This window comes from Zootoca vivipara, chromosome Z (assembly GCF_963506605.1).
Source record: "Zootoca vivipara chromosome Z, rZooViv1.1, whole genome shotgun sequence".
NCBI lineage: Eukaryota > Metazoa > Chordata > Lepidosauria > Squamata > Lacertidae > Zootoca > Zootoca vivipara.
In genome coordinates this window covers 11,694,949-11,717,367 of record NC_083294.1, presented here as the reverse complement: position 1 = coordinate 11,717,367, position 22,419 = coordinate 11,694,949, and the positions used below count along the sequence as shown (strand labels likewise).

The window sequence follows — 22,419 nt, the reverse complement described above, 5'->3', positions numbered from 1 at the left end:
GCTGCAACCCTATAGTCACCTTTGATTGGACTTAACCATCCAGGGGTCCTTTACCAACACCAACCATTTTACCTTTTAGTCATGAGGTTTAAATTCACATTCAGCAGATCACTGAATCACAGTTGCTGGGGAAAGCTGTCCTTGGGGAATGAATGGTTGTTGTCTTCCAGCCCTGCTCATATAGCTTTGGTCTGATCCTGTGGGGCTCTTCTCATGTTTTTACTGTTCGCATACCTTGCATCCTGGAATCAGAGTGGAACAAACGCTTCCAAATTCTGGAATTCAAAGGCTTTATTCATGCAGAAACTGTTTACAGAATGAGTGGAGATAGAAGGAGAGAAATAGCACATATCTTGTCTCAAAAAGTTGGGACAGAGCAACAAACAAAATAGCTCAGCTTTTAGGGCGGCATTATTGACAAAGCAAAGACAATAAGCAAGTGCTGGCAAGATTGCTAGACCAACAGTGCCCTCTGGTGGTTTAAAGTAACTAATGCATTAACTACAAACTCAAGAGAAGGAAATATATTTGCTTTTCACCAACACCCCAATCCAATTAACTTTATTGTACTAGCCATTGGCCATGACAAATCTGAATAAAAAATAAATACAAGCAAAAGGGATGCTGCGCCACAGATAGTAGTCTCTATTTAGATCTCTGAGTTTCCCTTACATTTCACTGCTATATTGTCCAGGGTCTTCTTTCTGATCTTTTCAGCCACCAAAGCAAAAAGGGTAACTTTATGAGTCACTGAAATGTATCCATTCCTAAGAAGCCAACACTTCACCAACACTTAGATGCATTTTCAGCATGTCTGAAGGGCAACACAGCACCTAATGGCAAGGGAAGGGTTGATTGTAGCACCTGTGATTGAATGGGTGGGTGAGCTAGGGGACGAGCCCCCTTTTTCTGCTCTAGGAGCAGGTGTGTCAACAGCACTCTCGCACAGCAAAGCTTTTTGGGAAAATGCCAGTGGTTCCATTGCAGCGTCCTTCCAGCCACTCCTCGTTCACTGTGAAAACACAACCCGGGTGAAGGCAGGTGGGTTTATGGCCAAAGACACAGATCAAGGGAGGGGGGTGAGGAAGGTGCCTCTGGTGTCTTTTAATCTGGGAGGGGGGGGGACATTTTCCCCTTCAAGGACCATCAAACATCCATCTCTGCCCTGCCTACCTTCAGAGAGGATCTCCAGCTTGTCACCTTCTTTGAAAGACAGATCCTCCTGCCCCTGAGCAGTGTAGGGGTGGCATGCAATCATGTGGTAGAGCACTGGACTGCTCCTGGTATCCCTTTGGGCCTTCAGAACACAAACAAACAGGACTGGATCAACACATGCACTGGAATCAGAGGGTTGGTAAGGAATCTCAAGGGTCATCTAGTCAAACCCCCTACCAATGCAGGCAATCCACTACTGCAGCATCCGTAAAAGGTGGCCAGCCAGCTTCTAATGAACCCACTTCCAAGGAATTTTGCTTCCACCATCCAACAGCTTTTACTGTCAGGCATGAGGTTGTAGAGGGAGCTTGAGTAAAGCAATTAACTCTACCGCTTCAAGTTGGAGGATACAATTTCTGAATATTAATGTTATCTCACTAAAAATTGAAAACAGCAAAGCGGGACTGGTGTGCTAGCCTCCTGCTTGCAGGGAAAGTTGTTGTTCAGTCTTTAAGCCAGATAACCCAACACCAATCAACACATACCTGGCACCAGAGGGTCAGCTGACCACCTTCCATGCTTTGCCAGATGTTCCTCAGTTCTTCATCATTGCTAACAGGGATCAGCTCATCACTACCTGAAATCTTGTACCTGCAAAGGGTCAGTGATGCAATCATGCACAGGTACATAGGAAGCTGCCAAGGCAAGAGTGGCATGGATGGACACACCATACATTTAAAGCTCATGGCTTTCCCCAAAGAACCCTAATACATATGCATTTTTGTAAACATTGTTGGGTTGGAGAACTGCACCACGAAATTAGGAGAAGTGCAAATTTCAAAGGATAGTTGTGTATAGGTTTGCAGATTGTGTTGGAAAGCCACAGATCAGATAGATTTGACTTTCATACCTAGCTGGTGCCAGTTCTTTTTTAAAAAAAATAATAATTTTTTATTAACTTTTTCCAAATAAACAAACAAAACAAAAACAATTTTTTATACAATTCATCTTATATTCACCCATCTCAGTTCGTTTTGCTCTGCCGAGCTGTGACTTCCCTCCCTCCCGTCATTCGGCTTTATTTCTCACTCTTATCTCGCAGTTCCTTTTTACCCACATTTTAAATCAGTTCGTAGGATTTATTTCAGTCCTGCAAGTGTCTTTAAACTTCTACAGTTCTTCTCTATATAGTCAATGAAACTTTGCCTCTCCCTGGTTGCGGATCCCGCAGGTCAACTTTGCTAACTCTGCATAGTCAATCATTTTTGTCTGCCACTCCTCAATCATGGGTATCTCTTGTAATTTTTAATAAAGTCCTTGCCGCGGTTGTGGCATACATAAATATCTCCTTTTGCTATCTCCTCTCCCATTAGTCCCAACAGAAAAGCCTCAGGTTTTTTGGGGGGAAAGGTATACCTAAACATCTTTTTCAATTCATTATATATCATTTCCCAAAATCTTTTTACTTTTTCGCATGTCCACCACATTTGATAAAATTCACCATCTTTATCCTGACTACCTGGTGCCAGTTCATGTGAATCTCAGAGCCTACCTCACTGACATCCGTGTAGCCTGCTGGCGGCACTCTTCCTGTAGCAGGTTCCTGAAGTCAGCCAGGGATGGGGCAGGACACATTTTCACCTTGACAGAGTAGGAGGTGTGAATCTTCAGCAGCATGAACCCATTGGCGATGTCACCAGCCTCCCCAGAAGAGGATAAGTCCTGCTCAAGAGATGGAAAGGTATGGCTGAGCAAAGGGAACACCTGAAACAGTGTGTGTGTGTGTGTGTGTGTGTGTGTGTGTGTGTGTAATAAATAAAAATGTAACTTGACTCCCCTTCCTGACACCCCCAAACAGTATTTTGGGATACAGATTGCCTTTCGTGGAAGCACAATATAGTCTACAGATAGGATTAAGAAGCTTCTACTGAGAAGATTTTCCTGGGTTAAAAAGTAGTCTTATACGCAGGAATATACAATATTCCTGCATTGTATATTCCTGAATATACAATAAACTTGGTATTCAGTCTCCTGTAACAGCATTTCCCCCTTCACAGTGCTCATTGTTTATTTACCACCTACAATCAAAATAAATGACTCTGTTATTTAGATCCACATCTCGTTTTTCTTAATTTATCTAACTCTTCTCCAGTTAATCCTATTTTCCCTTGAAAAGACCATACCATTTGAAATGTAGTTGGCAGGGGTGCCCATCCTGTTTTGCCACCTGAAACAGGAATTGCTGCCCCCCCTACCACCATGTACCCCACTTCCACCACCGCTGCACCCCAGTTTTTGCCAAACTCCTCAAAGCATTGCAATTCAGCTTCTCCACCTTGGGGCAGTGAGGATGAGTAGCAACACTGAGCATCCAAACACCTCCCTCTTGATGATGGAAGTGGTGAGTAGAGGACCGCTTCCTGCGCTGAGGGGGGTGTTTCCCCCCCTCCTCATGGATGGGCCAGCTCAGTTAATTGGAACCATTCTGCCAGATTCCTGACTATTTATAAAACCAATAAACAAACACCAGTCTGCCAAAAACATGTCCGCCTTTCTTTGACCTCTCATTGCTTGGATTTTGTGAGACAATCTTTCCAGGACAGCTAGCTGGCAAACTTTACAATGCCAATATTATAGATTCATAAAACTTACCAGTTCTTCTGAAGCAGATTTTAGGGCTGTTCATGATGCAATAGCTAAAGCCCTTTTGCAACTACATTATATTATGTTACGTCACATTATTGCCATGGCAAATACAGAATCTCACCTCCAGGGATTCATTTTGACCAGCGATGTTCATGTCTGCCCAGCCGTCATCTTCCTTGGCTGGTGCTGCAAAACAAGCTTCACCCACTTACTAATAAAGCTGAATATGCTTTATATTTTATTTTTATTTTAGTTAATATTTATTTGATGTTTAGATTTTAAAATTTATACCCCACTCTTCACCATATGGCTCCCTTAAAGTGGCTTACAAGAACAAAATGCACAATATGCAATTTAAAGAATCTCCCCTCAAGAAAAAATTATAGGAGCTGTACTTTGTTAAGGGTCTGGGAGCTCTAGCTCTGGGAAGTATAAACTGCCAGGAATCTTTGAGGAGGAGATGTGTTTCAAATGCCGGGTGTGTACACAGCCTAATTCTATTAGTTAGACCCTGCCTTTATCATATTATTTTTATACCCCACCTTTCATCCGTGGTTCTTCCCCCTCCCCATTTTGCCCTCACAACTGTGCTGGATAGATTGGGCTGAGAGATGGGGAGAGGACTTACTGGCCCAAGGTCACCCGGTGAACTTTGTGGCTGAGTGGGGATTTGAACCCTGAGCTCCCAAGCCCTAGTCAGACACTCTAACCCAGGCACCCCCAAACCTTGGCCCTCCAGATGTTCTGGACTACAATTCCCATCTTCCCTGACCACTGGTCCTGTTAGATAGGGATCATGGGAGTTGTAGGCCAAAACATCTGAAGGGCCGCAGTTTGGGGGTGCCTGCTCTAACCAATATGCAACAAAGCAGAAAGGAAGCAAACTGGTTCCTTCTCCCTCTATTTCCTTTGCTGTAGGCTCTGTAGCTCTGCACACCCACTGGGAGAAACAGGAGGATATAAAGGCTGCCTCCAGACATCTGACAAATCCCCTTCTTGTGGCTGACCTGATTTCTGAATATTTTGCCTCTCGCAGGGGAGGGTGGGGGGTGCTTTTCCAGGTGGTGGGGGAATCCGACTGATGCCTTTCTGCAAGAAGTGAGAAGCTTTGAGATATGCCAAATCCCTTGTACGCACACACACACAAGAGGTTGCTACTCTCTTTGGCTTGGGGTGGGGGGAAGGTAGATGATAACAAGAGGAGCAAAGCAAGGGGTGCTAAAGTTCAGGAATACCTAATACGGGGTTGCCAACTTTTCCAGCCAGCCTCTGTAGCTGTGCCTTTTAAGAGCAGCTTCCTTTGCATCTCTGAGGTGGTGAATATGTTGATCTACGCACTGCATTAAGTTTCAGTGGCTGATTTCTGCACATCAGCAAATATTGTATGGAACAGCCCAGGCACTGGCCACTTTCAGGTCAGCTGGCCACCTTTATGGCTGTGAGGGAGAGGCAGGCTGATGTGGCAATCTGGGAAGTATAGGTGGTTTAGGGCAGGCAATGCTTCTAGAGAGAAGCCAGGGGAAAGACGTTGGCAACTGCTGTCTCTGCGCCAAGAGCCCGTGAGCATCCCACATCCTTCCCTTGCTTTCCCTCCTTCACCTGGGGCTGGGGACCATGAAAGCCGATGCCACAATCTTCCTCAAAAGCAGAAGAGATGACCTGTGAATGGAGCGAGGGTGGTATAAAATGAGCATTACTTTATTTATGATTTTCAATTTTATACATTTCACTAATTTTACAATCATTTCGACATTTCAAAACGTGACTCCCTTCCCCCTCTTTCTGCTGTTCCTTAAATTTATTTTTAATATTTTCTGCCTTTCCAAATTAACTTAATTTGCTCATTTATTCATCTACTTTAAATAATACTTTTATACAACTGCAGGTTATTACAATAATCCTGCCAATGTTCTTATCTGTTTACAATTTATCTGTAAATATTCAATAAACCATTTCTAGTCTTTTATAAAAAAGTTTGTTAGCTTGATTGCTTATTTTTCTGGTAAGTTTTGCCAATTTTGCATATTCCATAAGTTTTTGAACCCCTTCTTCTTTTGCTGGGTCTTTTTCTTCTTTCCATTTTGGGGCAAGTAACATTCTTGCCACTGTAGTTGCCTACGTGAATAAATTTCTATACAGCTTGGGTAGTTCTGACCCTAACATGAGCATTACAAGCCAGATGTGTGCAGTGTCAACTACTGGCTGTTATTTGGGATCCTGAGAACAAATACATGTTAATGGGCCTTCTCTTGGAATGCTCTCATTTATGGAATACTTTTGCTGAGGGAGGAGTTCCTGACTCCAACCTTGTCATTGATTTGGCACTGTTTTTGATTTTCCAGGCATTGGGGCAATGCCTATTATTTTCTATTGTACTGTTAATTTTGTGTTTCATAATGCTTACGTGCCTTTATTGTATGTTATTGGTTGTAAAGCAAAGTACAGTCATATCTCGGGTTACAGCCGCTTCAGGTTGCGCGCTTTTGGGTTGCGCACCACACCGAACCCAGAAGTCCTGGAATGGCTTACTTCCGGGTTTCGGCACTCGCGCATGCGCAGAAACACTAAATCATGCTTTGCGCATGCACAGAAGGCCTAATCGCGAACCGCACATGCACAGATGTGGCACTGCAGGTTGAGAACGTGCCTCTCACACGGATCATGTTCACAACCTGAGTGACCACTGTACTCATTTAACAAACCTTAACAACAACAACAACAACAACAACAACAACAACAACAACAACAACAACATTTGTTGCCAGGTTCCTAAACCAGCCTGCGCTTTTCTCTCTCCTGGCTTGGCTTATCTCTCTCTCTCTCTCATCAGCATAAGGGGCGCCAGCTGAATGGAAGAATGGTTTGGAGTAAGGCAGACCTGGCTGTGGGTCATCAAGGCTGCTCCCTGCAAGGCCCCTTCCACCTGGCCTGGTGGGGCAGGGCCCACACTCACCAGCCCTACTGAAAAGACTCCTCATGAGGGCGGAGGAACATCACCCAGCTATTGTTTTATTGATTTATTGATTTAATATGCTGCACACCGCTTTGAGATTTTTTTATTAAAAATATAATGCGGTATAGAAAATTTAAAAATAAATACTCTGCAGTTTGTGCAGCAGCCAATAGGTGGCCATGCCAATTCTAGCATGAGGAATGGCCAGGCAGGAACAGGCAAGCTATTTAACAGAGGGTTAACAGAGAGCAAGCCACTTCTTTAAAAGGGCATAGAGCAAGAGAGGAGGGGCTTGGGGCAAATTGTGTGGAGCCCCTAGCAAATTCCTGTACGAAAAGTGCCAAAACAATTTACAACCAGAGTAAAAATACAATCAAAAGCATATACGAGTATGTTTTAAAAAAATACTCAAAATACAAACATCCAATCATTGATGATGGTCAAAAGTCCAAGAGAGAGAGAGAGGGAGGGAGAGAGAGAGAGAGAGAGAGAAGGGTGCTTTTGCCTGTTGCAAAACAATGGCAAAATTGGTGCCAGGTGGGACAATTTTGTAAAGAGGGAGCCTCCCCGACAAGCTTTATTTCTACATGCAAGGTTTTGCTGGGGGAGGGGAGTTGTACAGAAGAGCATTCCAGCATGTGAGCCCCACCCCTCTCCTTTACCAAAGTAGTTCAGTCCAGGAGCATGCTGACTCCCTTCGGGAAAGACTAGCCCCATCACAGCATAAGAACATCACCCCTTTTATCTGCGGAGTCAGGTTCTACCTTGGCTTGGCCCAGGAAGTCTTTTTCTTCTAGTTCTTCCACATCCTTCTTTGGGGGCTTGAAGATCTCCCCCTGAGGGACACTTCGGGGTTCCAAGAAGAGATGTTCCTAGGACAGGGCAGGTTTAGGGTAGACTATTCACAACAGGGTTATCTTGTCTTGGATATATATATTTACCTGAAGCTGCAGAAAGGAAGGTCATCTTGTCTAAGCTCCTGCTTTGCAAAGGAAATTCCTCTGTGTAAAGGGTTGCCAGAAGGCAGTTCTCTCTTTCAGGGGTGGGGAACCTCAGGCCCAGGGGCCATATGTGGCCCTCCAAGCGTCTCCACCTGGCCCTTGCAACTCCCCAAATGCCACACCCCTCGCTGGCCTCTCTTTGCACCTCCCTTGAGTGTTTTTCCTTGGCTGGAATGTGTTCTTGAACTCCAGCAGTGCCTCTTGCTTGTCTGGATGGAGCAATGTGAGTGGGCAATGAAAAGGGTATCTGGAGACACTGTGTTTTTGTGTGTGTGGGGGGGGGCTTCTGCTAAGCAGCCTCTTCCGTGGAAGGTGAAGCTACACTTCCAGGAAAAACCGACTGGCTCAGGTTAATGCAGCAAATCATACCTGCACTTGCTTTAGAGCACTATCAAGGTGGTGGATTTGACCCTTTGGGGTCTCCCTGGCAGCCTCCTTCAGTGCTTGCTGAGCATCCTGCCACTGTCCAAGACGGCAGTGAGCCGCAGCAGTGTTGTACGCCACCTGCAGACCACACAAGAAATAACATTTCAGCTGGATGCAAGCCTTGGACATTACTGTACAATGGTGCCTCGCAAGACGAATTTAATTCGTTCGTCTTGCAAATCACAGTTTCCCATAGGAATGCATTGAAAATTCTTTTTTTCCCCATAGGAATGCATTAATTAAATTTCAATGCATTCCTATGGGAAACCGCGATTCGCAAGATGAATTTTTCGCAAAACGAATTCGTCTTGCAAAAAATTCGTCTTGCAGGGCATTCGTCTTGTGAGGTACCACTGTGCATGGGTTCTTCAGCAGGAGGGAAAGTCCTCAATTACCAACTTTGTAAGACCTCTAAATAGTAAACTCTACCATTACACAAGTTTCATGGCATAGAATCATAGGGTTGCTTCCAGTGCTAATTTTACTCAGAGCAGACCAGTCAGACACCTCTTGTTGCAAGACCACAAGAAAGACCTAAGTGCAAACACACTTTCGCTATACTGTACGTGATCCCGGTACATGAGTTCAGGGGTAGAGGAAGTATGAGAGGATAGGCTATGAAAGGGGAGATGGGAGGTGAAGGAAGTGTAAAGGGAGGGGGGGTTGGCCAGGTGTAGAGGAAGGGGGGTTGGCAAAGGGGTTGGTGAGCAGAGCAAGCAGAGGCAGCAGCAGTCCCTCGTTATGTCTATTATGGATTGTTTTGCTGAGTCATCATCGTATGGTGCTCTTAACATCACCTTACCTCCCAGGCACACAACACAAACTTCAGACCCAGCTGCTTATAATCAATGCAGGGGTTCTTCCTGAGGTGCAGCAGGGCAAGCCTGAAATCATTCAGGGCTTCTTCATATCTGGCAGGGGAAGAAAACAACAATGTCTGTGTTTAGGAAAGTAAAAATACTGAGATCAGGAAAAGAAGACCAACACGGCTACCTACCTGTAACTGTTATTGCTGTTAGATATATCCTAGGGGTGAGGAGCCCCCGTGGGGTCTGAGGACCCTCCAGACCTCCCCCTTTGGCCAACATCCCCATAACCCTGCCCACCTACCCCGCCCCTGATGACATATGTGCACAAAACCGGATTGCAGAGACAGAGCCGGATTTACAGAAGCCGTCCTGGTTTCTGATTTGATTCTGGAATGTCCCACTTTTCCTTAGGGCGTCCCAACATTTCATCAGAGAAATGGTGGAGAATGTGGTGTGCAACCCCCCAAGCCAAGGAGATAAGCAATTATCCTTTAGAACAGGCACCCCCAAACTTCGGCCCTCCAGATGTTTTGGACTACAATTCCCATCATCCCTGACCACTGGTCCTGTTAGCTAGGGATCATGGGAGTTGTAGGCCAAAACATCTGGAGGGCTGCAGTTTGGGGGTGCCTGCTTTAGAAGACATCTGAAGGCAGCTCTGCATAGGGAAGTTATTTTAATGTTTTATTATGTTTTTTATATATGTTGGAAGCAGCCCAGAGTGGCTGGATGGAGCAACCCAGTGCAACGGGTGGGGTATAAATAATAAAGGAAGTAGTAGTAGTAGTAGTAGTAGTAGTAGTCGGCTCTCCAGATGTTTTGGACTACAATTCCCATCTTCCCCAACCACTGATCCTGCTAGCTAGGGATCATGGGAGTTGTAAGCCAAAACATCTGGAGGGCCGCAGGTTTGACATGCCTGGAATAGGACATCCCTATTTTAATTGGACAAACGCTGGAGGGCAGAAGATTGAACTCCACTTTCTTGTTTACAGAATCCACAGGATCTCTGTTTCCCCTCTCCACATTTAACAGACCCCCTAGTCACTTAAATTTATCAGAAATTCAACAGATGAACATTTTTCTGGCATGGAACGAAGCTAGAGGTAGCTGAATTCCCTCCGCCACTCCACGGCTGTTAAAAGGTGGAGGGGCTCCACTAAGAAAAAGGTGCTCGGCATCAGTTTCTGTCCCACATATGCTGCATAGCTTGGCTGGTTGTTTGCCTTCGCTTTCCCTGCTTGTGCGCTGGATTCATTCTGGCTCCTATAATATTTGTGTGAGCTCAATTATGGAAACAGCAGACACTCACCTCTCCAGCAACAGGTAAGCATGTCCCCTCTGGAAGAAACCCACAGCTAAGCAATTGTCTTTGGAAATGGATCGGTCAAATGCCTGGAGGCAGAAAAATAACATTAAGGTTGCCAGATTTCTTTTTTTACTCCTGTGCTTTTTAAGAGCAGGAGAAATTCAGCAAGAAATGCTCCCCCCCCCCTGGCACAGAGATTAAACAATGAGAAAAGGCATCACTTGTTTGCTTTTGCTGGGTGTCAGGCTGTTTACAAGCAGAGAAACAGAGCCAGCCATAAAAAGTTGACAGCTTTTTCTCAGCAGGGCAAAATGCATTTTGAGTATGTTGTTTGATTTGGTTTGATATACGGAGAATTCCCTGGATGTGTAGATCCAGATTTGGGGCAAGTACTCTTTGGTGTCAGAGAACGCACGCAGTGATTTAAAATCTCGAACCATGCAGCAAAGTAAAGCATGGAAATACAGGATGTTAGACGTTGAAAATACCCCCTTCTAAGTTGCCGCAAAAGCTCCCCACTTCCCTTAGCTGCATATACGACATGTTTGGTAAGATAAATATGATTTACTTACAAAACTATTCAAAGATCAGATTCATGTGCTTTTCCATACAGCAGCAAGAAAAGCCAGGCAGCAACACTTAGGTTATTTCTAAAAAGGCAAATGTTTCTAAATCATTTGTATAGAAACACAGAGATGGCTTGCTAAAGCCATACTGTAGAAGCTTGGAGCATCCAGCTTAGGTACCGTTACTGGAAGAGTTAACATGGTGGGAGGAAATGGTGGAATGTAGGAAAACAAAGAGTTTGGTAGCCCTTCCTCCCAACCTGAGGGGGTGTGACCTAGCTAGTAAGTCAGGTAGGACAGTTTTTAACTCCTTCATGCATTAATTATAGTTAACCATGTTGGTTATATTAGGTGAGATATATCCCACAGAGAAAGGGACTGCAATTCAATGACTGAGCACTTGCTTTGCACATGGATGGGACTGGGTTCAAAATTGATCCCTGACATCTCCAGTGAAAAAAAGCAGGGGGTGGGGAGATCCCAAGCAGCAATAGCTAAGCAAAAGTCATATTTTTGCCCAAGACCCCAGAAAGCTGCTGCCAGTCAGAGTAGGCGACACTGGGGCCTAGATGGGCAAATATTCTGACCTGCTGGCATAACACAGGCAGGAACCAGGTATGAACTAGCTCAGCCCACCTTCCCAAGTCTTGGTGATTTAGAGACAGAAATGCAATGTCTCTTCCGGAATTTGATGCCTTAAGCTGCACTGTGAAGCTAACTCTGTTTTTGCTTGCAAAGTAGGTCAGGAATTCTTCTAGGGATAAAACCTCAAGGAAGGAACTTGCGAAGTCATTGTTTCTTCTATAAAAAGGTACTCCACTGAGGCTTAGCTAAGGTTGGACAAATAAATCAATTTCAGTTTCTAATCTTTCCAACCTTTAGTTCAGTTGGCCAAATTTCTGGATCAGTTTGCAGATTTTTTAAAAAATGTTCTCATGAAAATTGGGCAGCTTTGTATACATTTCTGCCAACATACACCTCTCTTTTTTTGCAAGTGATGTCCCCTAATATACGGTAATGTATTTTTGTATGTTATTTTCGCTAACATTTTCATTATGTGTTCTTATGGCTGGAGAACTACATCATAAAATTTGGAGATGTGCAAATATTTGTGTGTGTGAATTAGGTAAAGGTAAAGGGACCCCTGACCATTAGGTCCAGTCGTGGCCGACTCTGGGGTTGCAGCACTCATCTCCATTATTAGCCAAGGGAGCCGGTGGACAGCTTCCAGGTCATGTGACCAGCATGACAAAGCCGCTTCTGAGCGAACCAGAGAAGCGCACGGAAATGCCGTTTACCTTCCCACTGTAGTGGTACCTATTTATCTACTTGCACTTTGACGTGCTTTCGAACTGCTAGGTTGGCAGGAGCAGGGATCGAGCAACAGGAGCTCACCCTGTCACAGGGATTCAAACCGCTGACTTCTGATCGGCAAGCCCAAGGCTCTGTGGTTTAACCCACAGTGCCACCTGCGTCCCTGGCGTGAATTAGGTATCTTTGCATTAAAATGAAAACTGAACCAAATTTCTCTCTGGCTTAGCCATACCAGAACACTTTTCCTGTGTTGGGCTTCCTGTATTCTGCCTCACCAGTCCCAATGGTCACCAGCTAGTTCCGGAATCTGAAGCATGTTGCTGACTCATTCATTCTGGGAATTGGAAAATTTGTTCAACAGTTGCTTCTTCCTGCTGTGGTAACCTGGTTCTCCAGGAAGTGCTAAATATGAGTATCCTTTGTCCTCCCCACAACACTTTTTATACCTGCATTGATTTACTTTATGTTTAAATACTTATTTCCTCCCACCGTATATTCCAGCGTATAAGACGACTGGGCGTATAAGACGACCCCCAACTTTTCTAGTTAAAATATAGAGTTTGGGATATACTCGCTGGATAAGAAATACGACCCGGCGTATAAGACGACCCCCGACTTTTGAGAAGATTTTCCTGGGTTAAAAAGTAGTCTTTTACGCAGGAATATACAGTATTTATTTATATTTTTAAGTGTCATAGTGCAACCCTTATTCATTTATTTATTCATTCATTTATTTAACAACATTTGCAGCAGACCACTTATTTGATTTAAAACAACAACAACAACAACCACATGCCTCTAAGCGATTTACAATGGGCAATCTAAAATAGTCATTTAGAAATACCGGTACCAGTTAAGAGAAGCATGAAAAACTAGTTAACATTTAAAAAATATAATAAAATCAGCAGCTGTAAAGCTGTTATGCATAATAAAAACGCATGTAAAAATTGGTTGTTAAAATGACATGCCTGGGTAGGTTTGCAGAAGTAAACAAAACAATAAAAAGTACAGTGGTAGCTTGGTTTACAAACTTAATCTGTTCTGGAAGTCTGTTCTTAAACCAAAACCGTTCTTAAACCGAGGCACGTTTTCCCTAATGAGGCCTCCCGCCGCCGGTGCCCTTCCACCGTTCGGATTCCCTTCTTAGACCGAGGTAAAGTTCTCAAACCGGGACACTACTTCTGGTTTTGCGGAGTTCGTAAACCAAATTGTTCGTAAACAGGACTGTTATTAAACTGAGGTACCACTGTATTTAACAACTGTCGAAAACAATATAGTGAAGGCCCTTGTCAGTGCCTCAGCCTAATCTACCTCACAGGGTTGTTGTAAGGATATGGCAAGAGGGGCTGCCACCTTGAAGTCATTGGAGGAAAGTTGGAATATGAATGTAATAAATAAGCAGATAAAATATAAATATCATCATTACATATGAATATGCCATACAGGCAGGTCTGGCTCTGGGTTTGAGAGGCCCAGAAGCAAAGTGTGCTCTGGTGGGCTATACACGGATGGTTTTCTTGGTGGTGTCCGTATCGGTTTCTAAGGGACTGCCGTCTTCATTTCCCACAATGCTCTGGAGCGCCCAATGTATTGCCAACCCATGACGTTGTGGGAAATTAAAACGGAGGTAAACCAGCCTTTTGCAGTTTGGTGACTTCAGAATGCTTTGGACTACAGCTCCAATCAGCGCAGACAGTTCTGTGTTGTGTGTACACTCCATGGAAAACCTGAGTTTGAACCTGTCATGTGTGAAATGGTCCTGACACTTACCTCCAGAGCTTGCTCCAGATCTCCCCTCGCAAGATGCAGGCAGCCAATGTTGAAGTTGATCTTTGAAGGAGGGTTTTCAATGCTGCAGAAGATGTGTAAGGCAGATTCCCAGCTGCCCTTCTCTAGAGCTAAAACTCCTTTGTTCCAATACCTGACCAGGTTACAGTAAGCCATTGTCCTTCCAGTATAACAGGAAGCAATCTGATTTGGAAGGCCTGGCTCTTTAGAGCTTGCTCAGACTATGTGCTGCTTGGCTTTGCTTCCAGAGACAAGCAGACCAGGAAGTTGAGCATCTTTTTCTCTCTCTTTTTTAGTCCCAACTAACCTTTATTGCTCAAACAGGGAAATGCAGGCAGAGGAGGAGCCACCCTAGCAAGCAGGTCAGTTTACAGACAAAGTCTTTTCTGTGCAGAGCCTGGGCAAACAACAAACCCTCTGTCCCAACTTTTTATCATTAGGTGCACTGTCTCTTTTTCCTTATCACAATGTCCAGGTTTGTAGTAAGAACTGGAATTTATGAAGTAATATTAAAGGAGAGCCTTTGAACAGGTGTAAAGTGCCTTCATCTCCACGGACTGCAACCTTTACTGCCCTTGAGCCATTTAGAAGAAATGCAGATTTTCTGTGTCCCTTTTCCATCTACCCTGTCCCCATTTCCATTCCCAAATCCTGTTGAATAAATGGGATTAAGATCATGAGTTGGCACTGTGGTCTAAACCACAGAGCCTAGGGCTTGCCAATCAGAAGGTTGGCGGCCACGACAGGGGGAGCTCCCGTTGCTCGGTCCCAGCTCCTGCCAACCTAGCAGTTCAAAAGCGCATCAAAGCGCAAGTAGATAAATAGGTACCGCTCCAGTGGGAAGGTAAACGGTGTTTCCGTGCGCTGCTCTGGTTTCACCAGAAGTAGTTTAGTCATGCTGGCCACATCACCTGGAAAAACTGTCTGCGGAAAAACGCTGGCTCCCTCGGCCAGTAAAGCGAGATGAGCGTGCAACCCCAGAGCCATTCGCGACTGGACTTAACTGTCAGGGGTCCTTAACCTTTTTATGAGCTGCTCCACCTATATCAATGATCAGTGAAATGTGGCTCTTGCTAACGGCTCCACTCTATAACTAATCAACTGCATTTTGCACTAACTGGAGCTTCCATGCCATCTTCAAGGGCAGCCCCAGGTAGAGCACTTTACAGTAGTCCAGAGCATGAATTAGTATGGCCAATCTAGGAATGGTCATATGTGGCAAACCAGCCCATAGCTGGTCAAAGGCACTCTGCACCAGCAAAGGCCTTTGAGCCTCTGGTGACAAAGCTGGATCTAGGACATGGGTGGGGGACATTTTTCAGCCTGATGGCTGCATTCTTAATGGGGTCCTTAATAGGGTATGGACCTTGTCAGGTGCCAAATGATGCCAACCTCTAGTCCCTTCTTTCTGGTCCCTGGGGTGTCACTTGTCCCTGTTTTTGGCCTTATGGCCTTCTTAAAAATTTTTTGTGAGAATCGGGCACTTAGATAAAGAATGAACCTATATTCATCTTTGAAATGTTGGGAACTATAGAGAATGACTGTTTATTTATTTAATTTATATACTGCCCTTCCTCTGAAAGGGTTCCACATCTATGAAGAAAGACCCTGGTGAGACCCCAATGCCCCAGTCTCAGAGGGGCTGTCTGCTGCATCTTTGCAAGATTCTCTGCTCTTCTGCCTCCTTCTGCTCAGCATCTACCAGAGACAGTCATTCTGCCTCATCTCTACATCAAGTTGGGTGTGACTGGAGCATTCAGTCACTGCCGATACTGGGATGAAGCAGAAATTTGAGGAGTGCTGGGAAACGTTAAGGAAAGGGAATGCCTTGTCTCAGATGAGCCTCCCTGTACGCTGAGATCATCTGACAAAGGGATTCTGATCCAATTACCTTCATGTCTAAAAATGTACATTGTTAAGTCTCGCTTTTCTCCAGAGCCTCCAAAAGGCGCTTCGGCAGAAATTTCTTTGCAATGCAGAAACACACTAAAGTGTGATCAATGAAGGCTGATTTGACAGTAAGCCCCACAGAACTCAAGCGGGACTTGCTTCTGAGTAAACATGTGTAGGATTGCACTGTAAAGTCGGTGGAATGCAAAGTGTTAAAGAAATTGTTCTATGGGTTTTTTGGTTGATTGATTTGTATGCAGCAGTTCAAATAAGAGAATACAGCTCTCCTAACAACACTCAACTCCCTGAATAACATCATCATCATCATCATCATCATATTAACGAACTACAACTCCCTGAATTCTCTGGGGGAAGCCATGGGTATTTAAGAGTGAACTTGTAGTGCTTTAAATGTGTGCTATGGATGTGACCTAAAATGGCCCTAACTACCCATTGGAATGGCATGATGCTTATCTGTGTCACAGCAGACATCATTAAAAGCTTTCCGTCCTGGATGAGAGGAAGAATGACTCTTCTATGATAGCCTCAGTCACACATTGGTACTGCACTCTGATATGGGTACATATCACAAGCAGACATTGCAGGAAAAGTGTTGCCTCCTGTGTGAGAGAGAACAGGGAAAGCCTTCTCTAAGGTAGCACTAGGCCACCTGTTGGCTTGGATGATGATGTGTCTACGCATCACGTGAGCCCACGTTAGAGAAGAGGCAATCCCTCCCGTGTGAGAAACTGGGTGATGCCTCTTCTAAGATGGCACCTGCTGAGGGTAGCCAAAAGAAACAAGGGCAAAGTTAGCATAAAAATTGGCATGTGCCAATTTATATAGATGTCAGTTTAGAATTATAATGAAATAGAAATCCCATGTATCTCAGACTTAGACTAGACTCAACTACTAGCTGTGATTCTTGCATTGCAGAGGTTCGACTGGATTTGCCTGAGATCCCTTCCAACAATTTTATGATTCTTGGATGCCTTCAAACAGAAGACAGACCTTTACAGGTTTATACACAGTTGCATTAAACGCTTTTCTTTCTTTCTTTCTTTCTTTCTTTCTTTCTTTCTTTCTTTCTTTCTTTCTTTCTTTCTTTCTTTCCAACTTTCTAATTAGTCTGGACACAATTTTTATCGATGAAATGTTTTAAATTCATTAATCTAACTGATTAATCAATTAAACGTTTGTAGGCTCTCTCATAGACCAGCTCAATGCATTTTTGTTTTGCAATCCCATTGGGAATCACGAGGATTCTCACAAATTGCAGAAACAGGGAGAGAAAAGAAACCAACAGAATTTATTGGTCATTTGTCAATGTAAAAAACAAAATGAAACAAACAGACAAAAACAAGCCTCCATGGCAAAGGTGTGTGATTGCAAAGGAGATGCTGGTTAAATTCTTATATATTATATTATGTACACATCTGAATGCCATTTCTAAATACAATATGTACACAGCCATCCAACAGCCGAAACAAACAACATAAATCTGAGCTTGGTTAGCTCAAAATAAGTCAGCAGTGGGGAGAGAGAGAGAGAGAGGCCTTGTTTGAGGGAACTATATGTGCTCTGGGACAAAATGGCTGATATATCCACAGTTTTGAACTTCAAGTAACATGGGAAGGTGTCCCAATTCAGGCTGCCCTCAAAAGATGAGGCAAAAGGTGCTCTCTCAACAAAAATCCTTCATTCGTATCCTCTATCGCTGGGTTATGCACTAGGAAAGGCCTGGCTGCACCCTGCCTTGGTGAATGGCTGGGTCATTTGCAGCATATAACCTAGCAATTGACTCCTAAAATGGCCAGAGGACCATGGAATCAAAAGCAAGAACATCCTGGTCTGTTCCTAAAGCCTACAGTTGCAGAACAGATGGCCTTCTAGATGTTGCACTGCTACACCCATCAGCCCCTAGACAGCACAACCAATGGTCAGGAAAAATGGATGCTGTAGTCCGACAACACCTGGAGGGCCAGAGGTTCCCCAGCCCTGGAGAAATCAGCCAGTGAAGCTTCCCTCAGCATCTCCTGTGCATGTCACAGCAGAAGAAGCTGCTGTTCAAGGCACAGGAGATAGGGGACCCTACCTGTTTCTCACATGGCCAGGGATTTAAGATAGCCAGTGGTGATAACCCCAAAATGTATGGCAAAGTTCCCTCCAGGGCCAAAGCTCATTTGCCATACATTTTTGGTGGAAGAGCACCTAGTTGGAGTCTCTAAGGCTTCATGTTCAATCTGTCACATCTCCAGTTCTGTGCTGGGAAAGATTTCCTTAACACCACTGCCCAGCCACTGTAGACATACTAGGCTAGAGCAGGGATGAGGAACCTATTGTCATCCATATGTTTTTGGACCAGAACTTGCATCAGCCGGCATGGCTAACAATCAGGGGTGGTGGGTGCTATAGTCCAGCAGCTTCTGGAGGGCATCCCTCCCCCACTCCCAGGCTAGAGCATAGCTGCCAAGTCTCCCGCTGAAAAATGCAGGATCAGCAGCGGCGCAGCACCGGAAGTCGCTTCTATGCATGTCTGGACATGTGTAGAAGCAACTTCCGGTGCCGGCGGTGCCCGATTTCCGGTGCCCAGGCATGGGCAGAGCGGCATCCAAAATGGAGCCTCCCTGGCAGGTAGGAAATCCGGGGGATTTCCGGGATTATTTTTTTTTCTATTCGGGATAACAGTGGGAAACGGATTAAAATCCGGGGGTTCCCCGCGAAAAACGGGAGACTTGGCAGCTATGGGCTAGAGACAGCCCTGTGGTCAGGCCTAGTATTAGGCAGTTCCTTTATAGCTGTTAGTTTTGTCATTTCCATGACAGCTGGGGTATAAAACAGGACTTCTGATCCAAACTAGTATTTTACATGGTAAAACAAGTCCAGCGGGATCCAATGACTAGAAACCAGATGGTTGTCATTCTGACTGTAGAAAAGCATTTAAAAATCCTCCCTATAAAATGGAAGTTATGGCCTACTTCATATGGCTGTTTTTCAACCGCTGCAGGGAGCGGGAACCACAGAGGACAAATAATAATACCACAAATAGTGAATTTTCCACGTGAACGTCTCACTTAACATCAAAGCGGGTGATGGTAGGGGCACCCATAACATGCCATGGAATGTTTGCTAACATTTCTAACTTCAGAGGGGAAGGCTCAGTCATGGAATGTTGAAAATCAATACACTTGCTGCTAGGAAAGTGGTTTCGAGGTTTTCTGGTGCAGAGGGGAACTTCACACCAGAGTTAGGGAGAAGAGCAGCTGTGTAGTGCTGGGGAGGAATCTAGGGAGGTGAGAGGCTTGAGAACGGCTGAAAGCCAAAGAGTTTTAGAAGTAGGGGGAGCTAAAAGATGGGGAGAAAACACATCACACATAGGCTGTAGGAGGGGCTGCAAGGTATATAGCTGGAGTGAAATGAGAGAAATTTGGCTGAAATTTCACATTCAGAATGATGAGATAAACAAAAATATTTGGTCTCCAGTTTAACACACCAAGATAAAACGCCAAGCCTGAGAAGCACTGAAATTTGCTTCAGAGGCTCTAAGAGCCATATCCAGAGGAGCAGATGCAAAAACAGCAAAGAATCTTGTGGCACTTTGAAGACTAACATAAGCATAAGCCTTTGTAGACTACAGACCGCAAGTTCATCAGTTGCATGAGGGTGTCATCCTGAGTTTTAAGCATATTTCATACACAGTTTGGGAGGTGTGGGGATTGTAAAAAGTGAGGTCGGAGGGGAATGAAAAAGTACAGACAGTGATAATCATGTTCTTAACAGTAGCAATTCACTAAACAGTTCTTGACAACACAGAAATCCAGGCACTGGCAAGCACATATAATGTGCTAAAGATCCTTTTGTCCAATATTTCAAGCACTGTATGACGTGAGCTATAGTCTACAAAAGCTTATGCCATATACAGACTCTTTGTTGTTCTAAGATTTAGGGCAGGTTGGAGCTGGAGGGTGGTGTTATAGGTCAGGAGGGGCCACCAAGAGCAATGCTGCTTAGGAAGGACAGGTTCCCCTAGTCAAATCTGGGTGGCCATTGTGTGAGTTCCAGAAAGGATCCCTACAGGCAAACCCAATTTACTTGCATTCAATATGTGCATGACCGCACATATGAGCATCGGCCCGAACCCGGAAGTAACCTAAAAAGTTACAAAAAAGGGCGGAATGGGGCATCTGCAGGCTTTTTCAATGGTGTTTCAATTATAAGCGACTTCACTGACGCACACAGTGCCTCGGAACGTAACCCTCGCATAAATGGGAGGTTGCCTGTGCTTATAACATGCCATCAACAACCCAGAACTGCAGTCATTTCCAAAAACCTCTTTGCTACTTAACAATGCTACAGTCAATTATATATCAGATGCTCAGGTTATCTGAATTCCAGTTATCCCCAAATTTCTGGCTCCCTGAATATACTGCTCCAGGTTCATAATAATCTTCTTTTCCTAGGGGGTGAGGGTTTTTCAAAAGCTGTTTCCTCAACCCCCACCCACCCCTTTCTTTTTGGATTGCAAACCATTTGGTGCCCCTGACAATCTCACCCATCCCAAAAAGTGAGAGGTTACACAACCCCCCTCCGTTAGAGATTAGTTGTCTCTTCCCCCCCACCACCACCACCCATTTTTAATTCCCTTTTGTTGCCTTATTTAAGCGGTGTCTGGGGACAGAGGGAGGTCTCATTTACAGCATACATTTAAAACACATTTAAAGCACATGACTTCCCCAAATAATCCTGGGAACTGCAGTTGGTCAAGGAATGGAAGCCCTGTAAGGGCTAAACTACAATTCCCAGGATTCGTTCAAAGGAAGTCAAGGGATTTAAATGTGCTTCAGTTGTATGGTGTGGATGCGACCAGTTATCTATGTCAGTCCGTTTTGGAAACAAGTTCGTTAGCACACAAGCCATCAGCATCATCATGACAGTAGTAACAGTGTCCACTATTTCCCCCTAAAAGATCCTCCACCACAAAAAAGAACTCTATTTACCAGAGAGCCCTCAGTGACCTTCCTATGACTATTAACATTCTTTCGCCCCTTTTTAAAAGAATTTTTTTTAAAAAAATCCAGTGTGTAAGAATTCACACACGTACACCCTCCCTCCGAACATGCAGTCACAACCACCTCCCTCAAACCCCTGAAAATGAAGCTGTGCAACTCTTTGCTATTGTTCTGTTCACAAATGGCTGCCCTCCCGTTCCTTGTAGGATTCCTTCAGTGAGAACAACACACCAAGGTGGCTTCCAGGAAGAATGAACACACTCCTGAAGAACTGAGCTTTCCTGACAGGTGGAATAAACCCCAACTGTGATTTGAATATAGCAGTTGCTGGGAATCACGAGTGCGGAAAGCGCTGTTGTGCTCAAGTCCTGCTTCCACCATGCTTCCCACCAGGGAATCTGGTTGGCCATTGTGAGGATACTGGATTAATGGGCCACTGGCCTGGCCAGCCAACAGGACTCTTCTTATAGTCTTCAAAGACAGTGTTTTTTGCCACTTTTGTGAGGGGAAGAGGAGAATGGGCTGATACAAATACCCTCTCCAGGAAAGAAGGCCCATGAGAAGGTGTTTCCTCAGCCCAGAGAGTCTCTAGGCCGTGGCTGAGGGAGGCAGCAGCTGCCATGGCTGCCTCCTTAAGAGCAGAGGTCCCAGGAAGTGGATTTTGACTAAGGCAGTGAAGCCCCCTCAAGTGCGGCCGTATTTCTTTGGTCATGGCAAACGCCCATGCAAACTCTGTGGTACAATACGCAGCAGAAAGGGCATGTCACACCCAGTTCCAAAGGAATCCCAAGAGATAACCACCCCAGCTGTCGCCTCAGTTGTCTGTTGAAATCCACCTGGTTTCAAACAATGTGGCAAGGGGGCACAACCAAAAAGCCAGGAAGTTATAGGCCAAGAAGAGGCAGGTGGGTATCTCGACTGTGTCTCTCGGGTGCTTTTTGCAGGTCAAATGCTACCGTCCATTTGCTCCACCAGAAACAGGTGGATGGCCTCGAATGCTGGGCGATCTTTGATGTCACGGCTCCAGCATTTCATCATCAAGGAGAACAGAGGATTGGGGCACAGGGGCGGCTGAGTCAGATAGACCTGTGTGAGCAGGAAAAGAAGAGTGAGGGTGGCAAGGGATTTTGGAACCACAGGTGTCTGTGGTTACTAGTTACTCTTTAGTGGACCGTTGCTGTTTTACTGGTTTAAATTTGTACATATATCTCCATCCTACATAAATAAACGTAGAACTCATTGGCTTTGGTTCGGAGCTCTTCCTCCAGTGAGTGGCAGCTGGCTGTAATTCTGAAGTAACAGGAAGAAGTAATAGTAGCCAGAACCACTCACAGCATCACACACAGGAAGAGGAAAAAAATGATTTCCTGCCCTCTTAAGCAGCCTAACCTCTGGCTTTGGAGCCCATCCTCCAGAGCAGGCATCCCCAAACTGCGGCCCTCCAGTTGTTTTGGCCTACAAATCCCATGATCCCTAGCTAACAGGACCAGTGGTTGGGGAAGATGGGAATTGTAGTCCAAAACATCTGGAGGGCTGAAGTTTGGTTGTGCCTG

At 44.9% G+C, this 22,419-nt stretch overlaps 2 protein-coding genes across 3 annotated transcripts in view; both read right to left on the bottom strand.

The window, feature by feature from the left end:
• Positions 1-349: 349 nt before the first annotated feature.
• On the bottom strand, positions 350-15,174 carry NOXA1 (NADPH oxidase activator 1). The gene is made up of 10 exons (XM_060270561.1): positions 13,950-15,174; positions 10,303-10,385; positions 8,984-9,092; positions 8,125-8,259; positions 7,519-7,626; positions 5,401-5,460; positions 2,708-2,877; positions 1,701-1,806; positions 1,174-1,297; positions 350-1,012 (listed from the first exon to the last, which is right to left on the bottom strand). Exons 1-10 carry the CDS (start codon positions 14,121-14,123, stop codon positions 930-932), a joined length of 1,152 nt encoding a protein of 383 aa, XP_060126544.1. The 5' UTR covers positions 14,124-15,174; the 3' UTR covers positions 350-929.
• A 1,973-nt stretch (positions 15,175-17,147) lies between these two features.
• The window catches only part of LOC118083864 (discoidin domain-containing receptor 2-like), a 37,184-nt gene continuing 31,912 nt past the window's right edge, over positions 17,148-22,419 (bottom strand). For both annotated transcript variants that reach the window (XM_035112845.2, XM_035112846.2), the window contains exon 17: positions 17,148-21,952. In XM_035112845.2, coding sequence (XP_034968736.1) covers positions 21,812-21,952 — 141 coding nt within the window. In that variant the 3' untranslated portion in view covers positions 17,148-21,811. The remainder of the gene's footprint in view (positions 21,953-22,419) is intronic.

What these genes read in the sequence shown, in the direction of transcription:
- NOXA1 (XM_060270561.1), bottom strand. Translation starts at nt 14,123, where the DNA reads ATGGCTTACTGTAACCTGGTCAGGTATTGGAACAAAGGAGTTTTAGCT. An exon ending in GTGCTCTAAAGCAAGTGCAG is followed by an intron (nt 7,627 to 8,124) that starts GTATGATTTGCT and finishes GCCCTGTCCTAG; the next exon opens with GAACATCTCTTCTTGGAACC. An exon ending in GCTGGAGATCCTCTCTGAAG is followed by an intron (nt 1,013 to 1,173) that starts GTAGGCAGGGCA and finishes GTGTTTTCACAG; the next exon opens with TGAACGAGGAGTGGCTGGAA.